Consider the following 19,683-nt stretch of genomic DNA (forward strand, 5'->3'; position numbering starts at 1 on the left):
GAGAATTATCAAAACCTAGAAATAACCCAAATGTTCATCAGTGGAAGAAAGGATAAACATTTTGGTACATCTCTATAATGGAATACAACTCAGCAATGAAAATGAATATACTATTGATAACACACAATATGGATGAATCACAAAGACATTCTGCTTAGTGAAAGAAGCCAGTTTCCAAAGGATACATTCAGTATGACCAAAACTAATCTGGAGTGACAGGAATCACATCAGTGGTTGCTTCTACTGGTTGGGGGAGACTGACTGGAAAGGGTACAAGGAAGTTCCTGGGTGATGGAAATGTTGTATATCTTGACTTGGGTAGTGTTACCACATGTACATGTAACTTTAAGATTTGTATCCTTTGCTGTATGAAAATTATACTTAAATTTATATTTAAAAAATTAAAGCTCAACTTTTTAGGAAAGGGTCAGTTACAGAAGGAAAAGGAAGTGTCTCAAAGAGCCCAGTGTGGAAGTGACATCCCAGGCTGCCTCCTGTGGGGGGTGATCAACTTTGTCAGAGTTGCCTGGGATTGAGGTGTTTCCGAGGACAGGAGACCTTTGGTGGTCGTACAGGGAGAGCCCTGGGCAAACCAGGACTGCTAGTCACCCCGCTCCTGTGGACGTAGGGAACTAAAAGGGAGTTCTGGGCATCTGGCAGACAGGCTAGACTACCTTGGACTCAGAGCCCAGAGGTTGTTCCACAAGCTCAGAGAGGGGCCACAGAAAGATCACAGCAGTAGGCATTACTAGTTGACCATGGGAACATCAGGACTAGGGAGCCATGTTTGTTCTTTGCGCTCTCTTTAGGGGCAAGAAGGGGTTGGGGGTGGAGCTGGAGGGACAAGGCCTCAGAGCTGAATAGAGGCAGTTTGACTGTCCAGGTTCTAAGCATCATGACTTCTGAGGTAGGCTCTGAGGTGAGTCTCACTTAGCTCTCTTCTTCACATCAGATATCCCCACCCCATCATCCCTTAAATGCCTCGGTCAGGAAAATACCAAAGAAACACACTGATTTTGTGCAAGGAAAACAGAGACATGGGGACCTATCATAAGAGGTAAACACTATTGTATCTCTTCACCTCTACAGATGTTACAAGGCAGGGGCTGTCCCAACACTGCTTTTGTTTGCCATAACCTGCTGTGAGTTGAGCTGGAAGGGTCTTTTCTACCTTCTCAGATGAGACCATGAGGGAGGGGCTCTTCCAGCTTTCTAGCTGAGGCCTGAGGTGGATTCTGACAAAGAAGCTGCCAATAGGGCTGGTCCACAGAGGGGAAACAGGAACAAGGAAGTTCTCAGAAATTCTCATAGTGGTGCACGAAGTGGGCCTGGTCCTGCCTGTTGATGAGCTGACAGGCCTTCTCTACATTCTTGGTCATTCCTGGAGGGCCACAGCTGAACACTCCAATCTTTGGTACCTGTCAAGTGTGTTGAGGGGAATGGTTGCAGAGAGGAGAGGCCTGAAAGCTTAAGATGCTCACCCCTGGGAAGAAGCCGCTTCTCAAGCTTGCTGGAATGACCAGCAAACTGATCACCCCCTCTCTTCAGCTGGGGGCAGTAGGGGGTTGGGCTTGAAGCCTTCCTCCAACACTTGATCCCATCCTGGGGCTGGCATGGTGTGGTCCTCCACTCAGAATACATCTGTCGGGTGCTTGAGGGCAGGATATCCTGGCAGGAGAGGGCCAGGGTCCTAGGACAAGTGGGGTGGGACTGACCTGTGGGTGGACCTCCTGCAGGGACTTGAAGAAGAGCTCGAATGGGGGACGGCCGAAGTGGGTGACGGAGCGCAGGCCCGTGAACAGACTCCGGTTCAGCACCTTCTGGAAGTGCCGCTCACAGATGTACTGGGAGAGGGAGTAGAGGAGGAAGGGCGCCGCCAAGCGGAGCCAGAATTAACTCTTAGTCTAGACGGTGGCCCACCTAGCCGCCCTGACTGCCAGCCCTGCCCTACCAGCATGGTGGTCCTGAGGTCAAACTTCTCGGCCAGCTGGGTGATGTAGATGTGCACGGACACCAGGTCCTGGCAGTCATTCTCTTCCACCTCCCGGATGATGTCAGCCAGCCACTCAAACTGCCGCTGGGTTCGCGTCACCCAGATGAAGTAGATCTGGGGACACATGGCAGGAGCTCAGGACCTGGCTCCAGTCACAGTTCCTCTACTCCAGATGCCTTCACCCAAGAGGCCAGAAAGCCTCCGACCACCCACAGACACCAAACGTTGGCAGCCCCACAAGCTTTTAACCAACAAACCCCAGTAGAGGCCCTCAAATGTTGAGCATGTGGACAACAGCGTATGAATGACCCCAGCAGAATCAGTGTCTAGGAGCTGAGGGCTTTTCCTCTTACTGTTCTGCTGTGACGTGGGCCCACAATCAGGCAGTCTGTCCCCTTCAAAGGATGGGAGAGAGACACTCACCTTTTTACAGAGCATTTGGCTGCCCAAGGATGACTTGAAGACCAGGTCTTTGAGGATGGAGGCAAAGGGGGTAACCCCAATGCCCCCTCCCACCAACACGGACACCTCAAACTTATGCCATTCCTGGTGGCCCTCTCCAAATGGTCCATCGAGGTACAGCTGCAAGAAGAATGGATTGGAGTTAAGCTCCACCACCACAATAGTTCTGAAGCTAGAGATGGGAGGCAGGGAAAGGCGGGTATGTTTATAGAGTGAGACGAAAGGGGGTACCATGGCATTACCGGGAAAGACCGGTCTCTGGATTGGGGAAGGGGAGGGATGCTGGGGAGCCTGGGGCTGCAGGGCAAGGCCTGCTAAGGGGATGTGGGGTGGGCAGCTCATCTGGTCTGGGTCTGGTCACCTTTGGGTATTTGGCACAGCCATCTCCTGTTGGAGGTGAGTAGATCTCCCTGAGCCGAGTGGTCCAGGGCCCTGCCGCTCGGATGTGCAGGCTGAGTGTGTCCTCATGGGGCGCAGAAGTCAGTGTGAAGGGGTGGTACTCAGTGGTCCCCAGAGCCAGACAGGCGATCCGCACCCACTGTCCCGATTTGTACTCAAAGCCTTGGGGCCGCTGGAACTGCAGGTGGGTCACTCCTGGGGGTCATGGGCAGGCAAGGGCAGGGATCAGAAGGCTTGCTCCTAGTACCTGAGGACAGGCAGATACCCTGTCTTCTCCAAACACCTGAGGCACAGGGAGTGGGCATATATGGTCTGAGCAAGCAGAGTTCCTGGGAGTGGGAGTTGGAAGATCCTCTTCTCTCTTTCCTGGGTAAACCAAGAGCTGGGTTTCTCTGCTCCGGTTCCAGCTCTCTCCTTTCCTCCACTCCTTATCCCACAAAAGGCCCAGGCCCTATATCACTGTCCTGAATATCGGCCTACAGGTCAGGGGACGGCGGGGTCCCCAAGGACCATATCAGTGTTTATCAAACCTCTACCATTTGAGAATTACCTTTGTGATGGGCCATTTCTACACACCTCTGCACTATTGTTTCCCTAATACTTTTCTTTAAATTGACTTACTTTTTCAATTTGATTTTACCTTGACAAACTTCAGCTCACTAAGATGGGTGGAAAACCAGTACCATGTGTTCTGAATAGAAGGCAGCACATTTTATCAGATTTTAGCTGGATACTATTTGGTACCTGACCATGGCTGAGCTTCAGGCCTGTTCTCTCTTTGTTAAAAAAGTTGATTTAAAAAAAAAAAAAGTTGACTTGCGAGTACTGGAGAGTACCAAGGGTATACTAACACCATGCTGAGCTTTTGTCCTTGAGTAATCTTAATTGACATAAAGTTGAAATGAGGTTAATTTTCTTACTTGGTCCTGAAGATTAGATGGTCCCACAATATCTACAATCATCTGCCAGCCCCTACAGTGATGTGAATCCCCACCTTGGTCAACATAGACTCTCAAAAACAGACTCTCGAAATGTGGGCCAGTTGCCCATCTCTGAATGGGGGGGGTTATTTGTGGAGAAAGGAGGAGTATATATGGTTCCCCAAGGTGCACTCAGGCCACACACAAGGTGGCGGGGGGCGGGGGGGGGGGGGATCTGTGTTGTCCTTAAACCTCTCTGTATGCACTTCCAGGTGCCTCTTCTCATGGTTACTTCTCCTTGATTGCAAGTCCTCCTGGGGGCAAGCATAGCCCTTTCTGGGGCTCCGTGTGCATCAGGAAAGGCACAAGTTCCCCAAGGGGCTCTCAGAAACCTCAATGGTGGTCTGGAGGCCTAGGAAGCTGTCTTCACATATCCCTAGAGTTGACTTCTACTGCTCCCCCACTGGGGTCAGGCTGGCCTGGTACCTGAAGGCAGCAGCTCGGCCTTCACCACGCTGATCTCCACCTTTTTCCGGCTCAGGCTCACCAGCTTGTCTCCCACATAGATCAGTGCCGGGACCAGGAAGTAGATGTGGAAACGGGGCAGCTGGATCAGGCCAAAGCTGCCGTGAATGATGATCTGGAGAAAAGGCCATTTAGTACAGCTCAGGCCCAGCCAGGCGTCCCCACCCCCCACACTCCCCTTGCCCAGGCACTTCCTGCCTGGGCTGGGTCAATAAAGCCAGTATAGACTTCACAGACTGGGGTCTCTGACCTCAGGGTCTCACTCTGAGATCTTAGGTCCAGTTCAGCCAGCTCCCTATCCCCTCATGAGTGCTCGTTCCTGTCCTGTGGCCTGGCCCCGCCCAGAGGAAGCCCTCACCAGCACATAGAGCAGGATGTAGAGGTGGTGGGTCAGCCAGAAGCCCCGGAAGCTGCGGCGCCGGAAGTGGTGGGAGGCAAAGACATACATGATGGCCAGGACCAGGAGGAGCAGCACCCCGGTCATACCTGGGAGCAGGGGAAGAGAGCCAGAGAATGCTCTCAGGACCTCCGCGTGGGCTAAGAATACAACAGAGTATGCCCCCATTCTGCCCCCCTTTTCTGACCTCCCACACCCCCCAGAACAGCTTAACAGCAGCTGGGGCCTGTCCTGGAGACTAGAAAGAAACCATGACCACTACAAACAAGGAGGTACTCATGGGAAGAGGAAGTCAAGCAGAGATCCTCAGCTAGAACCCCCAGACCCCACATACAGCCCCACTCCCTACCTGGGACCGTCTGGAAGAACCACCAGTAGAACTTTTGGGGAAGCTGGGACCTGTGGGACAAAGGCATATGGAGCTTCTGGCTGGAGCAGGACGGCCACCTCCCACCAACTGTCACCATGTGATGCTGCTCCCACCAGCCCTGACTGCTGAGCTTCCTGGACCTCCACCACTCAGATGGCCAGGGTTCCATCCAAGGAGCATGGCACCCAGCCTCCCACAGGTCTACCCTCCGCTCTCTCAGCCATTCTTCCTCCTGTGTTATCTTGAACTCTCCTACCGCAGCAGACATTTGCTTCCTTGAGTGCTTGGTTCATATTCTGTAAGCTCCGTAGGGGCGAGGGTGGGGCTCTGCTCTGCTCAGTGCTCTAATCCCTATGCTCAAACAATGTCAGGCACGTAGTAAAGACTCAGTAAGTATTTGCTGAATGAGTGTGTGAATTTGGCCTGCCTGTTCTCTGCACCTGGATGTGCCCATAAGATGTGCTCCATAGATGTTTGCCCAGTGAATGGACGATAGGCTAAGATGCCACGCTCTATGCCAGGCACACGTGGGAAAGGGTCTGATTCATCTCCTGAACACCTTTCCCAGATAATTAAGGCCAGCTTCCTTCCATGGCAAGGAAGTCACTTTCAGCTTCCCCAGCAGGCTTCTTGCCCTCATTCAAAGACAGAGCAGAGTGTCCACGGCCATCTCTTGCTTTTCCATTATGCCCTTTGGCCTGCCCAAGTGTCCCAAGGGGGAGCCGTCCCCAGAACTGACCCATCGTTCACAAAGACGTTGGGAAAGACGCAGGCCAGCAGGCTGAGGGGACTGACCGAGAAGATGAAGACATTGACCGCGTGGCCAGCACTGTGCAAAACTGAGAGAGACCCCATTCAAGATGCCACCCCGGCCCGACCCTGAGGGACAGAGGACACCCAGGGGGACAGATGGGGGGATGAGTAGTCCCAGTCTCCTCACTATTTCCCCCACAGGTAGACCCAGGGGCTTGCAGCAATGGGGTGGGAGAGGGGGCCCAGGAGCCACGGACTAGCCAGGACAACAGCAGCCATGGCAATCCAGCGGTGGAAGTCCACGGCGGCGTCAAAGGGCACGTAACGGTGGAGGAAGGTCTCTCGCAGGAAGGTGATGAGGTTGCGGCACATGGTGAGCAGGATGTAGGAGAACATGAAGGAGATGCTGGCGGCCGTGCCCCGGGACAGGATGATGCCCACAAAGGTGGTCTCCGCAATGCCCGAGGGCGGTGAGGCAAAGGCGTAATCTGGGGAGGGGGCAAGGGGTGGATCAGCACGACCCAGAGGTTGGGGGCCCAGGCCTGAGTCGGCACACCTGGACTCCTGTGGAAAGAGCCCCCAGAAGGCTCTCCATGTCTCCCTTCCCACTGCCCGCAGCCGGGAGCTCTTACAGTAGGCGCGCTCTGCAAACAGGCCTGCACAGATGGCCGAGAAGACCGCCACACACACGATGTGCCGCCGGTAGTTCTCCACGAAGCGCTTATACTGCCGAAGCTTCTGGGCCAGGAGGCCCCGCTGCATCTTCTCCTTCAGCGCCTCCGTGTACAGCCGGGGAGTGGACCCCGCCACCCTGCCACTGTAGGAGGCACTGGCCATGAGACCCGGGGGCCCTAGCATCCCCTGAATGCTGCCCCATGAAGGAGACCTGGCAGGGTTAGGAGGGGCCGGAACAGAAGAAGGAAACTGCACCTGGTGAGCAGACCCCAACTTGTACCTGTCATCTTTATTTGCTCCATCTACGCCCACTCTTGTCTCCCCATTATTCCACCTCATCTCCCTCTGTCCGACTGTCCTTCCCTCTTGCTATTACCTGCACAGGCCTTGCAGCTGTGCCCAAAGCAAGCAGGAGCCAAAAGACCCCCTACTGACATCTCAGTCTTGTCTCTGCATGGCAGGCCCTATGCCTGAAGACGAAGGTGCAGAGCTTGGAAGATGTCAAAGAATTATTGACTCTGTGTCCCACCAGTCAGGGTGTCCGGGAGGAGTAGGCAGGGCCCAGAGACTCTGAGGCTTCTCCCCATGTTTCCTTGGGCCTGAGGTTCTGGAAAATACTCACTTTTTGCCAAACCTCTTCTTCAGCCCAGGGCCTCCGAGCTCTGAGGCTTCTGAGGGAGGGAGCTCCAGTTTCTGGGAGTAGGAGCTGAGAAATGGAAAATGGGACTTGTTCTCTCCTTGTCTTTGCAGCCGAGAGAAGAACCACCAGATCAGAACTTTAGAAGATGGGGATGGAGCCTGGGACCCATGGGCTGCCCACAGAACCTGCCCATAAAACTGGTCAGAGAGAAGCCACACAGGAGAGGCAGGGCAGAATGAACGGATATGATCTGGTTTTCTGTTTTAGAAGATTCTGTCCTGGAGTGGCAGGGAGAGAGCCAGTCTCCTGAGCCACATGAGATGTGGGAAGCAGTGGAATTTGGGCCAGAATCGATCATGGACTAAGAGCTACTTTCAGAGGGCAAATATCTGGTCCCGGGGACTGACACAGCCAGCCCTCCTTCCTTTACTTCTCTTCGGGGGACCTGCCGATACTCCACTCCTGCTCACCGTTCCCCAGGAGTCCGAGTGATGAATGAGACTCGACAGCTGATGTTTGGTTTAAAGATGTCACCAACACCTGAAGTGAAGAACGAGAGTCTGGACAGGCTTCCCCACCAGGGGGGAAGCATGGGAGACTGCCCCCGACCCCGCTGCCCCACTTCTCTAGGAAGGCTACCACAGCACTTGCCAGTGACTTTGTCACATTCTCATCTTTTGTTCCAGCCTTGTTCCCCTCACTGCCCACACTGAGCACCCATTGTGCACAGGGCAGTCACTGCTCGGCGACTTGGTACCTTTGGGAAAAGGGACCACTGCAGGCGGATGCAACCCTTCATCCTTTGTATAAAGAAAATAATGCCTCTTCCTCTGACTCGTTGTATCCCAGGCAGTGCACACGAGCTCAGTGAGTGGCATGTAGGCTGGATTTCAGCCCACCCCCTGACCTCTCAGTGGGCATCTTTGTCCAGTGCACAAATGGTACAGGTGTACGTGACACCCTTGATGACAAGTGTTTAGCTCTATACCAGGCACAAAAGACTTGGGGAGACATACAACCCAGGTCCTATCCACTCTCATGTTGAAGGAACACCCTTCCCTGACTCCTACAACTTCTTACATACACACACACACCTCCACCTCTGACGCAGAGCTGCGTGCGGCGGAGCTCACTGTCATGGTCCCGCAGCATGAAATGGAAGTCCTCCCACGTCAGCTCCTCCTTATCCTGGAAGCCAGACTCCCGGAACATGGACTCCACCACCTCTGTCAGCTGGGCCTTGGACAGGCAGTTGTTGGAGATCTCGATAAAGGACCTGGGGGGAGGAGGAGAGACAGAGCAGCCTGTCATCCAGCAAGGTCAGGTTCAGGCAGGAGCAGGGTGGGGCGGGCCCCAGATTATCTCATGTGGTTACCAGTGACCCGGGAAATGGCACTGAGAAGGTGTTCATCTAGCCTGCAGCTGACGTGAAGCGGGGTGGGGCGGCCAAGGGTTTGAAAACGACCTTGACCAATTACAGAAGGCAGCCCTCAAACGAGGGGGCATTGAGAGTTGGGATAATTGTCCATTTAGTGTAGGGACATGTCCAGATGGGCCATGGGCTTCTCACGTGACAGGCTCTCTGCCCACTCTCTTGTGTTAATGCATCCCACGCCGCTGCTGGCCTCCCCCTTTCACAGTCCAGTGAGGGCACAGATGGCCCGGGTGTGGGGAGGGGAGATGTAGCTACAGTGGTTGCTGCTTCCTTGTGCCAACACCCCAGGGCCCATGCAGGAGTGTCTCCACACCCCACCTGATAGCACCCAGACTGGCAGATGCGGAGGCCACATTCTTTTTTTAGGCTGAGCTTTGGGACACAAACCAAACCAACTGTGCACATTTGTGTGAGTCCAACAGAAGACGTCTGTGCACATGTCCCAGAAAACACATTTCAAAAATGCATCATTCAAGTGAGACTGAGCAGGATTCATAACTGGGTACAGGAGGAGATGGTGGTTGCTCAGCCCTGGGGGACAGGGACCCTCTTCTGGATTCCCTAGAGCCTCACCTGGGCCTGGGCCTGCAATGGCACCCCCAGTGAGGGATGAACTGCAATTGGCTTCCCACTTGCCTTTTAAAGATTGATTGATTGATTGATTGATTGACTAGAGAGAATGAGAGAGAGAGAGCAGAGGCGGGGGTGGGGGGATGGTGTAGGGGGAGAGGGAGGGAGAGAATCTCAAGCAGGCTCCACGCTGAGCACAGACCCAATGCCGGGCTTGATCCCACAACCCTGAGATCATGACCACTTAACCGACTCAGCCACCCAGGCAGCTTCACCCCAGCCTTTCAGACACCCATGCCCAATTGTGGGGATCTGGGCCGCAAGAGGGATGCGGCAGTTCAGGGAAATGCCAAAGGCAATGGAAAGGTAGAAAAGGTAAAAGACTCTGCACCATTTTATGCATTCTATTTATTAATTTGTACTCTTATTCCATGTGATCCAGGTAAGTGTGTATTTAATACCTGTTGTGTGCCAATCACAGTGCGGAAGAGGTGGATTCAGCGTGAAACAAAAAAGAAATCAGACCCTTGTCCTTATGGAGCTGAAGGGGGCTGTGTAACCAGAACAGTGTTTTTTGGAATAAGAAGTCCATGCATTCAAAACTGGTCTTTATCAGCATACCCTAACCAGAAATAGCTTACGCAAGAGGAAGAAAGAGGGTTGGAATATAGAGGAACTTTCTATGTTTCTCCTCCTGTATGTCACGGTGATTAATACAGGAAGAATGACCAAGCTCATCTTGGTCATTATTTCACAGGGCAAAGCACAGTGTTATGTATGGTGGACAAGAGTTTATGAAGGTCCAAAGGCATCCAAAAGGGGGCTGATAGACTTTTGTTATTGGTCATATTGGTTTGGCTGTTGTTGCTTGTTTGTCTGCCTGTTTGTTTTTAACTAGGGAGGGAGAATTTTCTGGCTGGTACACACAGTGCAGATAACAGACCCTCCTAGAGGCAGGGGCCTGGCCAGATAAACTTCTTATGAAGCTAGATGCTCTGCGAGTCAGGAGAATGCAGCTAAGCCACCTTTCAGTACAGATGGTCACATAGCCTCCTCACCCACCCTCTGGTTTGACATTCCCTGTTTCAAATAGCAGGGAGTCTCAGAACTGGAAGGGCCCACACCATACCGCATCATGGTGAAGAACTCATCCTTGGAGAGGAAGCCATTTGCGTCAAGGTCATACATGGTGAACATCAGGCGGGACTTGTCCTCTGGAGAGCCTGGGAAGACAAAGAGGGATGCAGGTCACCTCTGTGCTGAAAGACTGCGGGTTCCTGGAATGGCCCACCCTCCCCCTACCTTTCATGAAGACCACCAGGATGTCCAGAAACTCCCGGAAGGACAGGTAGCCATTGCCATCTTTGTCAGCCAGGGAGAACATGGACTCCACAAACATGTCCTGGGGCTTGAGGCCCAGGGACTCGGCAAACTCAGCTCTGCTCAGCTCGCAAGTCAGGGCCTCCCGTACTTTCTGGGATGAATCTAGGGGCAGAGTCCCTGCATCTGCCTGGTCGATGTCCAGCACCTGCCCCCGGGCAGCAGCAGAGGGAGAGAGAAGGAGGTGAGGCCTGGGATGGGTGCCGTTCAGTGACCCTTTCCATCTCCCCAAAGTCCAATCCAGTGGCTACTCCTGGTCCTTAGATACACTTCTGACTTGGGCCTTGACCCAAGGGGATGACTCCAGTTTCTCGGAGCCAGCCCATTTTCTCCCTGGACCCAAGATCCAGGAGATTTATACGGTAAGGATTGGTGCTAGCTGGGTGTGGTGGAGTTGGCGGGTCAGGCAGGGAGTGAGTGGCAAAGCTACGGTTCAGTCAAGGCTGACTGTCTCCAGCCCACAGACCAGAAGCTTAGTTCACCCCAGGCAGGATCCTGTCCAGCCATGTCCCGTCTCCAAAAGACACAGCCATGGCACCTGGGCAAACAGGTGTCTGAAGAAGATCTCCAGGATGCGGCCCCGCTGCTGCTTGGTCACAGCCCTCCTAAACAGCTCTTTCTCTCTCATCTCAGCCACGTCAAGGTCTAGAGCCCACTGCACACAGAAGTCCCGCAGGTGCTTCACAAAGGTGCCCCGCTCCTCATCAGAGTTAAACAGCAGCACCTGGGTGGGAGGAAGCCCACTCAGTGCTCAGAGCTCCAGCTCTGGCTCAGCCTCCCTTCAAAAGGACCTTGAGTTTAGGGAAGACAAGAAAAGTTGTCCCCTGCCCCCTCCCTCCATCCAGGCTGGAACCAGGTGAGTAGTCCAAGGGGGTCAGAGGAAGGGTCACGTGGAGTGCAGGGTCTGCTGAAAGGGTGCCTCTCCCCAGCACTGCCTTCACAGGGAAACTCTGTAGCTGAGGAGAGGGTGAGCTGACAGGACTTGCTCTGAGAGGGGAGACTGGTGAGCACTCCAGGTAGGGGAGGCAGGACGGCCATACCAGGTCATACTCCTTGGGGATCTTGAGCAGTAGGGCACGACGTCCGCGGTCGCCTGACAGGATGAGGTTGACCTGCTGCGGGGACCGCAACTGGACCGTGCGAAGCACAGAGAGTCGCCTGTCTAGGACCTGCAGGCGCCTGTCTGGGAGCAGCTGGATGGTGATGGGATAGCTCTTCTCCCTGGGGCCCGGCCACTCCATCGCTGGGGAACAGACAGTTGGGCAGAGCGGTTCAGCACAGGTAGGTACCCAGGCCCAGATCTCAATTCCACTCTACCAGTCTGAGCAGGCATTCTCCCCTTATCTGTAACCTGGCTTTTCTCCCAGGGCTCCCTATCTGGCCCCAGCTCCCTCCCTCCCCTCAGCCCCATCTCACCTGGCACACCATCTTTGGCTGCTTCTTTCTTCACACTCTCTTTGCCTTTCTTCTGGAGCCTCTTGCGCTCTCGGCTCCGGAAATGGGCCACCACACCAGAGATAAGCAAACTCACTAAAAGGGATCAGAAGGAGCCTGTGGAGAGGGGAGCCCTTTGCCTGCAGCTTCACTGAGGGTTCTGCTGCTGCCCCTCCCTCACGGGCTCCCCTGAGCCAGGCTTCAACAGTAGCAAGGAGCTCATGCCACAGACCAGCAGGTTATGAGGGGCAGGGACAGTCAGTGGGTGGGGGGATGGCCAGGGGAAAAGAGGTGGGTGAGCATGTGGAGAGCTCACCTAGAGGAAGACAGCAGAGAGCCACAATGGTAATGCCAAACCCAGGACCACTGCCCTCGAAGTAGTCCAGTATGGTCAGGGGCACACAGCGGGGCAGGCCTTGGGTTGTGAGCTGCCGAGGCTGAGGGCAGGGGGCACCTGAGGGAAAGGACACAGAAGACCTCAGAGTCAGCATCTCACTCAGGGTCAGGGACTCCTCCTCTCTCTCCTGTAAAGAACTAGGTAAAATTCTCCTTCCAGGCCCACCTCGCTAGGGCTTGTTCCCCTCAAAAAGTTCCCTTCCATATCCTGTACTCAGCACCCACCGCAGCCTGACCACAGAGTGCAGCCTGCAAACTAGTCCAGTCCTACTAGGGGAGGCAGCCTAATGCAGGCTTCCCAGCACCACAGCAGACAGGCTGCCTGGAACCTGCTTCCCTGGACAAGACCAAATGCTCCTGTCCCCCATCCTTGGTCCTCTCGCTGGTTGCCATTCGCTATGTTCTCCCAGGCCACCCACCGTCCTGCCAGATAAAGACGTTGGGCTGCAGGGCACTGGGGTCCACGTTGGTAACAGCTACCAGCACATTCCAAAGGGTGGTGTTTCTGATTTCTGCGATTTCCTCTTTGGAGAACAGCCTAAGTTGGAGAGAGTCAGGAATTGCTGGAATGGGAAGGGCTGCCAGCCTCCAGCAATCTCAGGCCCAGGGCCTCAGATAAAGGAAGAGACCCAGAAGGGCTGAGGAGGAGGAAGAGGGAGGGCAGCTGGGAATCAAGGGCCCACATCAGCCACTGACGTTACACACAGGCAGCCTGGGGCCCAGGCCAAGGTGAAGTCTGAGGAAAGGACCCAGGCAGGCCTTACCCATTCCCGGTGTTCTCAAACCAGTAGCGGTCACCATCCCGCAGCCGCACAAACTGGTCAAGGACGATGGTGCTGAAGAGGGGCCCAGGGTCCCCATGGCTCTCTAGGAGCCCCCCGGGGAGCAGCTCCAGCCGGGACAGGTCCTGGTTGTACAGGGCAGCTGTGGCCTCCAGCACCTGGGCACCATGGGAGGTGAGGAGTGTGTGTGTGCCCATCTGTGTGTGTGTGTTTGTGCATGTCCATGTGCATGTTAGGGAGAGCACTCGCTGTTGCTCCCTCCTTCAAACACAGGACTCTGTCAGTTGCCTATCTTGCTGCTTAGGCCCGAGGAGGTCTCCTCTTCCTAGGCAATCCCCCTCAGGAGTGGCAAGTCCGATGGGAGGACCAGTGTGTCCCTGCCCATGCTGAGACCACCATTAAGTGCCTGAGGACCATATCCTATGACCCCCAGTGCCCAGACTATTTGGCCCCAGTGATGAACAGCTTCAAGGTCACCCAATTCATTCTTGCAGGAGGGAGCCTGCAGGAATAGGTCACTGGCACCCAACCCAGGCCACCCTGCAGGAGTGGTACAGTGTAGTGGTGAGGAACATACTCTGGAGTTGATTGGCTGAATTTAAATCCTCTCTCTAGGACTGACTTAGTGGCTATGTCATTGGTAAGATAAGGATGATGAAAGTATCTACCCTATAGCATCTTGATATAGATTAAATGAGTTACATGTATACAGGTCTTAAAACAAGAAAGTTTTAGCTCCTATTGCCATCCTTACTATTTCTCACCTGGGGGTCCACATTGGGGTTGATGTGACTCCAGTTCTGTGGGGTGTCCAACCCCAAAGCCATCAGGGCTTGGGTATAGCTGGGAAGTCCCATATCTCGGCCACGTTGGATACTGCTGGCCACGTAGTCTGTGCGGGAAAACTTGCCAGGGCCAGGCCAGTAGTCTGAGAAGGAGAAACACCAGGCTATAGGGCCAAATCATCCTGACACTTTGCCCAGCAACCTTACATTAGGCTGTTGGTACTACCTGTCCCTGGCACACTCCCCACATGTGACCTATGCCCATATCAACCTTGCCTCTATATGGGGGCTATGTTACCATGTGTGATCAAGGGCAATTTTTCTGGCAAGAATCTTCCCCTGGGACTCAAGACTGTTCCAATCACCAAGCAGTATATTCCCTGTTCTTTACCTCCTCAACCTCAAGACAGGACTTGATAAAAATCTTTAGAGACCTAAGCACCAAGGAGATTGTGCTGTCACCCCTCCTCCCACATATTCAGACACAGGTTAATTTAGAATGAAAACCACACTAAACTCAAATTAAACAAACAAACAAAAAAGTTAAAAACTTTTCCTTCTAATGGCTATTTGCAGTGTGTATTTCTGTGCTTCTGCATTGTAGGTACCCTAGGGTCTGCCTGTTGGTTCACTCAGAAGGGTCCCCAGGCTTCCGAGCCTCTGGCCCTTATCCCCTCTGGCTCCCAAGCTCACCCCTCAGATCTTCAACCACTATCCTGTCCTCCAGCTCTGAAATCTGGGAGGCCATTCCCAGCAGCAGCTGATCCACAGCCTGGGCACTGTTCAGGCTGGCATTCTGGGGAAAAAAAAAAAAAAACACATTCAGGATAGGCTCTTGGGCCTCTTCCCAAAGCCTGGTCCCTGTCACCCTAAACCATGCAGTACCTCAGGACTGAGAGCCCTTGGCCCGTCCCGAATCTTTTGAGCTGCTGTCTCCAGATAATTTTCTGATCATTCTCCCCTTCATCTCCTACGATCTGGAGTGGCAACACCCAAGATCTGGAATGGTTGCTTTCCCCAGCCTGTGTGCCAAGACTGACATTGACCCACCTTCCCCGACCCAGACCCCAGGCTGACCTCCCGATGCCAGTAGCTGTTGCAGACCCTGAGAGCTGGAGAGCGGCCAAAACCCTCATTCAGGACCATCTGGAAATGACAGCTGGCATTTCTGAAATGGGGAATCAAAGATGGGATGAGAACTCAGGGGGAAAGCTGAGATGAGGTTGAGTGGGATGAGGGACTCCAAGGGGTTTGGTCAAGACTGAGGACGGGACTTCTTTGAACACAGCAGGGATGTGGCAGTATGTGTGGATTGAAGGTATGGGTTGCTCTTTTGTCCACCTAGAGTGGAAAGGGAAGGAGGGATCAGAGTAACAAGCTGCTGGACAAATCCTGTTGTCAGCAACTAAAGCTCAGCCATTAGGAGGGGTTGTTAAGGTTGAAACTCCTACCCCTGGGTCTTATTTAGGGTTTCAATTCTGCTTCTCTTCCCCTTTAAACTATGGAGGTGTATAAAAGTCTCCAGGTCCCTAAGGTCCTTGACACTTTACCTCTGCCAGTGTGCTAAGCCTCTCCCACTGCCAGCCCCTCCCTCACCTCATGTAGACGCCAGGAGGCACCATGGTGGAGAAGAACTGCTCAGATGCTGCCAGGAATTCTGGGGAGATGCTGGGATCCAAGAAAGAATGATACCCTGCCCAACAGGGGTATGAAGATAAATAGACTCCTTATCACATCTTGCCATCACATGCAGCCACCTGTCTTCTTTCCCCTGTATATCCTGACCATTGTCCCTCACTGTACCCCCACCGCAGTCCAGGCATCCCCCCCCAACTCCTTTACCTGTATATCCTGGGGGTGTTTTCTGCAGGAAGCTGGGCAGCCACTCATACAGAGCTATGTTCTGAGGGTCAAGAGAGGGCAAAAGGGAGGCAAGTGCTGGAGCAGCCACGCTGAGAGTGGTCTGAGCCCAAGGAAGGCTTGGGTGGGAGATGAGGGCCATGCAGGGGCAATCAGGAGGGAGGCAACTCCAACAGGACAGGGGCAGAGGCCTGTCCCCCACGGGGAACATGGGATGGCAGTGGGCTAATAACTAATAACCACAGCCAAGTCTCGTGTATATGGCCCTCGCTCTGCTCCTCATCTTCGGGGTCCATTCCTAGACGTCAGCTCCAGTTCTGGGGAGCAGTGTCCTAGTGGGACAGGGCGTTTCTGGGGGCTGCTTGTGTGAGGATGAACGGCACTGCGGGGCAGCGGAGTCTCCCGTGCAGCAGAGGGCAGTGTGTGTGTTGGGGAGGCGGGGTGGTTACCGGGGACCAGGCGTGTGACTGACCTGGTAGGTGGCGATGACCCTCTTGCGCGCGTGCTGGAACAGCTCCTCGTCCCCCCACTGCGGGTGCTCGCGGGCCAGCCGCTGCGCGCACAGGTTGTGGTAGCGGAACCACAGCAGGCCCAGCGCCTGCAGGAAGGGGTCGCGGTTCCCTCGCTCCGCCCCGAAGGCTGCACACGACGCGGGGCCGCAGGGCGGGGGGCGGCAGGGGAGGACGTGAGCCGCGGACTGACAGCCGACGTGGCCGCCCGCAGCCCGCAGCCTGCCCCGGCCCGCCCCGCGCCCCGGCCGCCGCAGCCCGCCCCGCCGCCTCACCGTACAGCCCCCGCGGCCCGCGCTGTCCGGTGGCCGGGTCGGGCGCAGTCCACATGAGCAGGGGGCTTTGCGCGTCCCGGGGGAAGGCGGGGTCGGGCCCCGACGCCAGCTGTCCCCCGGAGAAGCTCCGCAGCGCGTCGCTCCAGGAGTGCGAGGAGCCATAGATGGCGCTGCCGTCCAGCCAGCCCGTCACCTCGTTGGTCTGCGGGGGCACGGAGACGGCGAGCCGCCAGGGTGAGCCGGGAGTCGGGGAGCGGAGGCGGGTGTCGGTGGGCAAGGGGGTGGGAGCCTCTTCCCGCCCCCCCCGCCCTGTCCGGCCGCGACCCCGGCCGCCTAGTCTCACCAGGTCGCGGGGATTACTGGGGCTCTGTCCGGTCTCGGGGTCCCAGCGGCTCCTCTGGAAGGGGAGGACCACGTCCCCGCGCCGGTCGGGGTCGAACACCGGGTCGCCGGGCGGGATGTGGATATTGAGGAACTCTGCTGGGCAGCCGGGGGTCTCCACGCTCACCAGGTCCGAGAGCACGTGGTAGCCTGTGGCCAAGGCAAACTGATGAGAATCGCCACTCACCGTGGGCTCGGAGTTTCTCTAGGTTTCTCAAGACTCAAAAAACATGTTGGAGTGCAAGCTCGGCCACCAACTCTGGGTTTTTTTTTTCTAAATTTCAAAGTGGGGATATAGTACCCTCTCCAGCCACCTCATAACGTTGCTGTAAGAATCAAAATAATATAATTAATATAAGGGCTCCCCCAAATCAATTCCCGTCTTCCAACAGATCTTGCCTCCTCCATTCACTTCGGAGGAAAGAGGATATAATCGTACGGGTGGGAGAGCGGTGGCAGGGGACGCAACTCCTAGAGCTATAATGGAGGTCAATGACTCTCCTAGGTTTGGAGTAAGGGGTTACAGAAAGATTAGAGAAGCAAGTATCCCTGACTCGACACTCCCAAATCCTTCGAGATAAAGGAGGGCTAGAAGTGTTGCTTAAGGCAGAGGAGTTGCCTGGGAGTCTGCGGGCCGTCTCCCGAGCTTTTGCGGACGGGCCGCAAGGCCCCTCTCCCCAGGTGCTGAGCTAAGTGACTGCTCACCCCCGGCGTCTTCCCACTTCGCTCTCACCAAAGAAGACCCCCAGCACCGTGCGGTTGCGGCGGGATGGCTGCCCGGCTGCGCCCCGCATGGCGGCGTCGCTGAGTCGGCGCGGGTTGGGCAGCAGCGGCTCCCCCAGAGCCTGGTAAACGCCATCCGCGTAATTGGCTGGCACAAGGCGCTGCAGTCGGGAGCCTGTGGGAAGCAGGAAGCTGGGCTGTCAGAGCACCCCCGTCCCCTACAAGCCCACAGACTTCTCCCTACGCCTACCTCAAATCCCCACCCTCACCCGCAAGACCCTCTTCGCCGGGGTCTCCTGGCCCTAGGAGTGCGTAGGAGTTCGCTGCTCAGACAGCCGCGCGGGCGGGGAGATGGGGGGGGGGGGCGCTGTCTCTGCTTCTCCGCGCGTGATCTCCCGCGGCCCGGCCCTCCACTAGTCATCCCCCTAACCCCGACCCAGACCACAGGACGCACCGGCTGCGCCACGCTCGTGATGCCTCAGGTTGTTGAACCAGCCGTCATAGCGCTGCACTTCCCAGGACGGGAATGAGTCCTGGCCGCCTGCGGGTCAGAGAGCGGTCCCCTCAGCGCTTCCCTCCCTACGACTGCTCCTGCTCACTGAGCGCCCCCAATCCTACCCTAGAGGCAACACCTGAGCCTCGTTGAGGCTGCGCTGGGAAGTTTCCTACCCCGCGGAGCGGCGCTGCGATTTGACCGATCTTGTAGCTTGCCCGCATCTGTTTCTTCCCCCACCCTCAGGAGGTGCAGGGTGACATCCCGAAGCTAGGGGCATGGGACACTTACCCGCTGGATCCAGGGATGCAGTCAGCAGAGCTCCCAGGAGCATTACTGCCTCTGGCCTTGGGCAGAGCATGCTGACCCTGCCGCCTGGGAGGTGGGAGGTGAAAAGTGAGGGACAAGGAGCTAGTGTACCCCAATGCCTACAGCCCACATAGGGGAGGAGGTGCCTGCTGTTTTCATTTCTGGAGCAAAGCTTTTAGAAGCATCACCAAGAACGCTCATCCATATGACACTCTTTTCAGTACACCTGGTAGGCACTGACACTGGTCCCCACTTTCCACCTGTTGGAAGAACTAACACTGGCTAAAGGACACCCCCCACCCCTCTGGGGTTTGTCAGTTCCAAGCAGAAATTTACATCCAGCCTGGCAGCCTTCCCCTGGCCCCCAACTCCCAACCTCCAATCTCCATCCCCAAACTCTCAGTAACTGCTTCTCCTAGAGGAGGCAGGGAAGGGAAAACGGTTAGTGAGCTGGGAACCGGGACCTGTAGCTCCTCCTACTCTACTCTGAATGCCTGTGCATGGATAGGAGGGTTGGAAAGATCAGGCCCCAAACTCCCTCCAACCTCTGGTTTACAGCTTCTGGCTGAGGTCAGAAGTCTTTCTTCTTGGAATCTTTGCTTCTCTGCCCTCCTCCCAGGCTCCATCTTCCCAAAACAGTAATAGCTCTATCCCCCAACCCTCCCAGCTCTGAAGATCCTTCCTCCCAACCCCAGCAACACCCTTACCCTCTTCTCTGGATCCTCTAAGGCCAGACGTCCTGTTGTCCTCTCAGATCAGACTAGCGCCAAGTGACCACATCTCGACAAGAGGCTCGCCCTCTTGCTGCGAAGGCTGGGCTCCCTCATTTGCATAGTAGCCTCCGCCTCTTATTTGCAAGATCTCTTCCGAGCTGCACCCAGCTGCCAAGCCCTGCCATCCGCCCAGCAAGCTGCCCAGGCTGCTATAAAAGGGCTCCAGGTCCTGTACCACTTTCAAACACAGAGCAAACCACAGAGCCTCAAAAGTAACTGGCTATAGCCAGTGAGAAATAATTCCTCTCTCCCGCCTACGCAACCTTGCCTGGGCCAACCCAGAGCACTTGAAGGCAGCCAGCCAGCTGCTGTGCTTCCTTAGGGGCGAGTTGAGGAGCTCAGACTTGACCAGTCCCTTAAGTCCTGTTCAAGAACGCAGGGAACAGGGTAAAGAGAAGTGCGACCCAGGCTTGGTTGCCAGGTTTGCGCTTTTCCCTCTCCAGC

At 55.3% G+C, this 19,683-nt stretch overlaps 1 protein-coding gene across 1 annotated transcript; it reads right to left on the reverse strand.

Annotated features, from left to right (window-relative positions):
- Positions 1-11: 11 nt before the first annotated feature.
- On the reverse strand, positions 12-19,182 carry DUOX2 (dual oxidase 2). The gene is made up of 34 exons (XM_046007061.1): positions 19,174-19,182; positions 18,449-18,532; positions 18,119-18,205; positions 17,675-17,839; positions 16,904-17,091; positions 16,561-16,762; positions 16,249-16,415; positions 15,759-15,819; positions 15,513-15,609; positions 14,994-15,084; positions 14,610-14,712; positions 13,896-14,059; positions 13,114-13,289; positions 12,769-12,887; positions 12,270-12,407; positions 11,936-12,049; positions 11,560-11,762; positions 11,058-11,243; positions 10,442-10,667; positions 10,269-10,362; positions 8,229-8,410; positions 7,605-7,674; positions 7,117-7,200; positions 6,452-6,636; positions 6,077-6,307; positions 5,806-5,905; positions 5,046-5,095; positions 4,658-4,785; positions 4,261-4,414; positions 2,817-3,049; positions 2,417-2,575; positions 1,952-2,107; positions 1,716-1,844; positions 12-1,418 (listed from the first exon to the last, which is right to left on the reverse strand). Exons 2-34 carry the CDS (start codon positions 18,516-18,518, stop codon positions 1,296-1,298), a joined length of 4,635 nt encoding a protein of 1,544 aa, XP_045863017.1. The 5' UTR covers positions 18,519-18,532; positions 19,174-19,182; the 3' UTR covers positions 12-1,295.
- Between the last annotated feature and the right edge of the window lie 501 nt (positions 19,183-19,683).

This window comes from Meles meles, chromosome 6, assembly GCF_922984935.1.
Source record: "Meles meles chromosome 6, mMelMel3.1 paternal haplotype, whole genome shotgun sequence".
NCBI lineage: Eukaryota > Metazoa > Chordata > Mammalia > Carnivora > Mustelidae > Meles > Meles meles.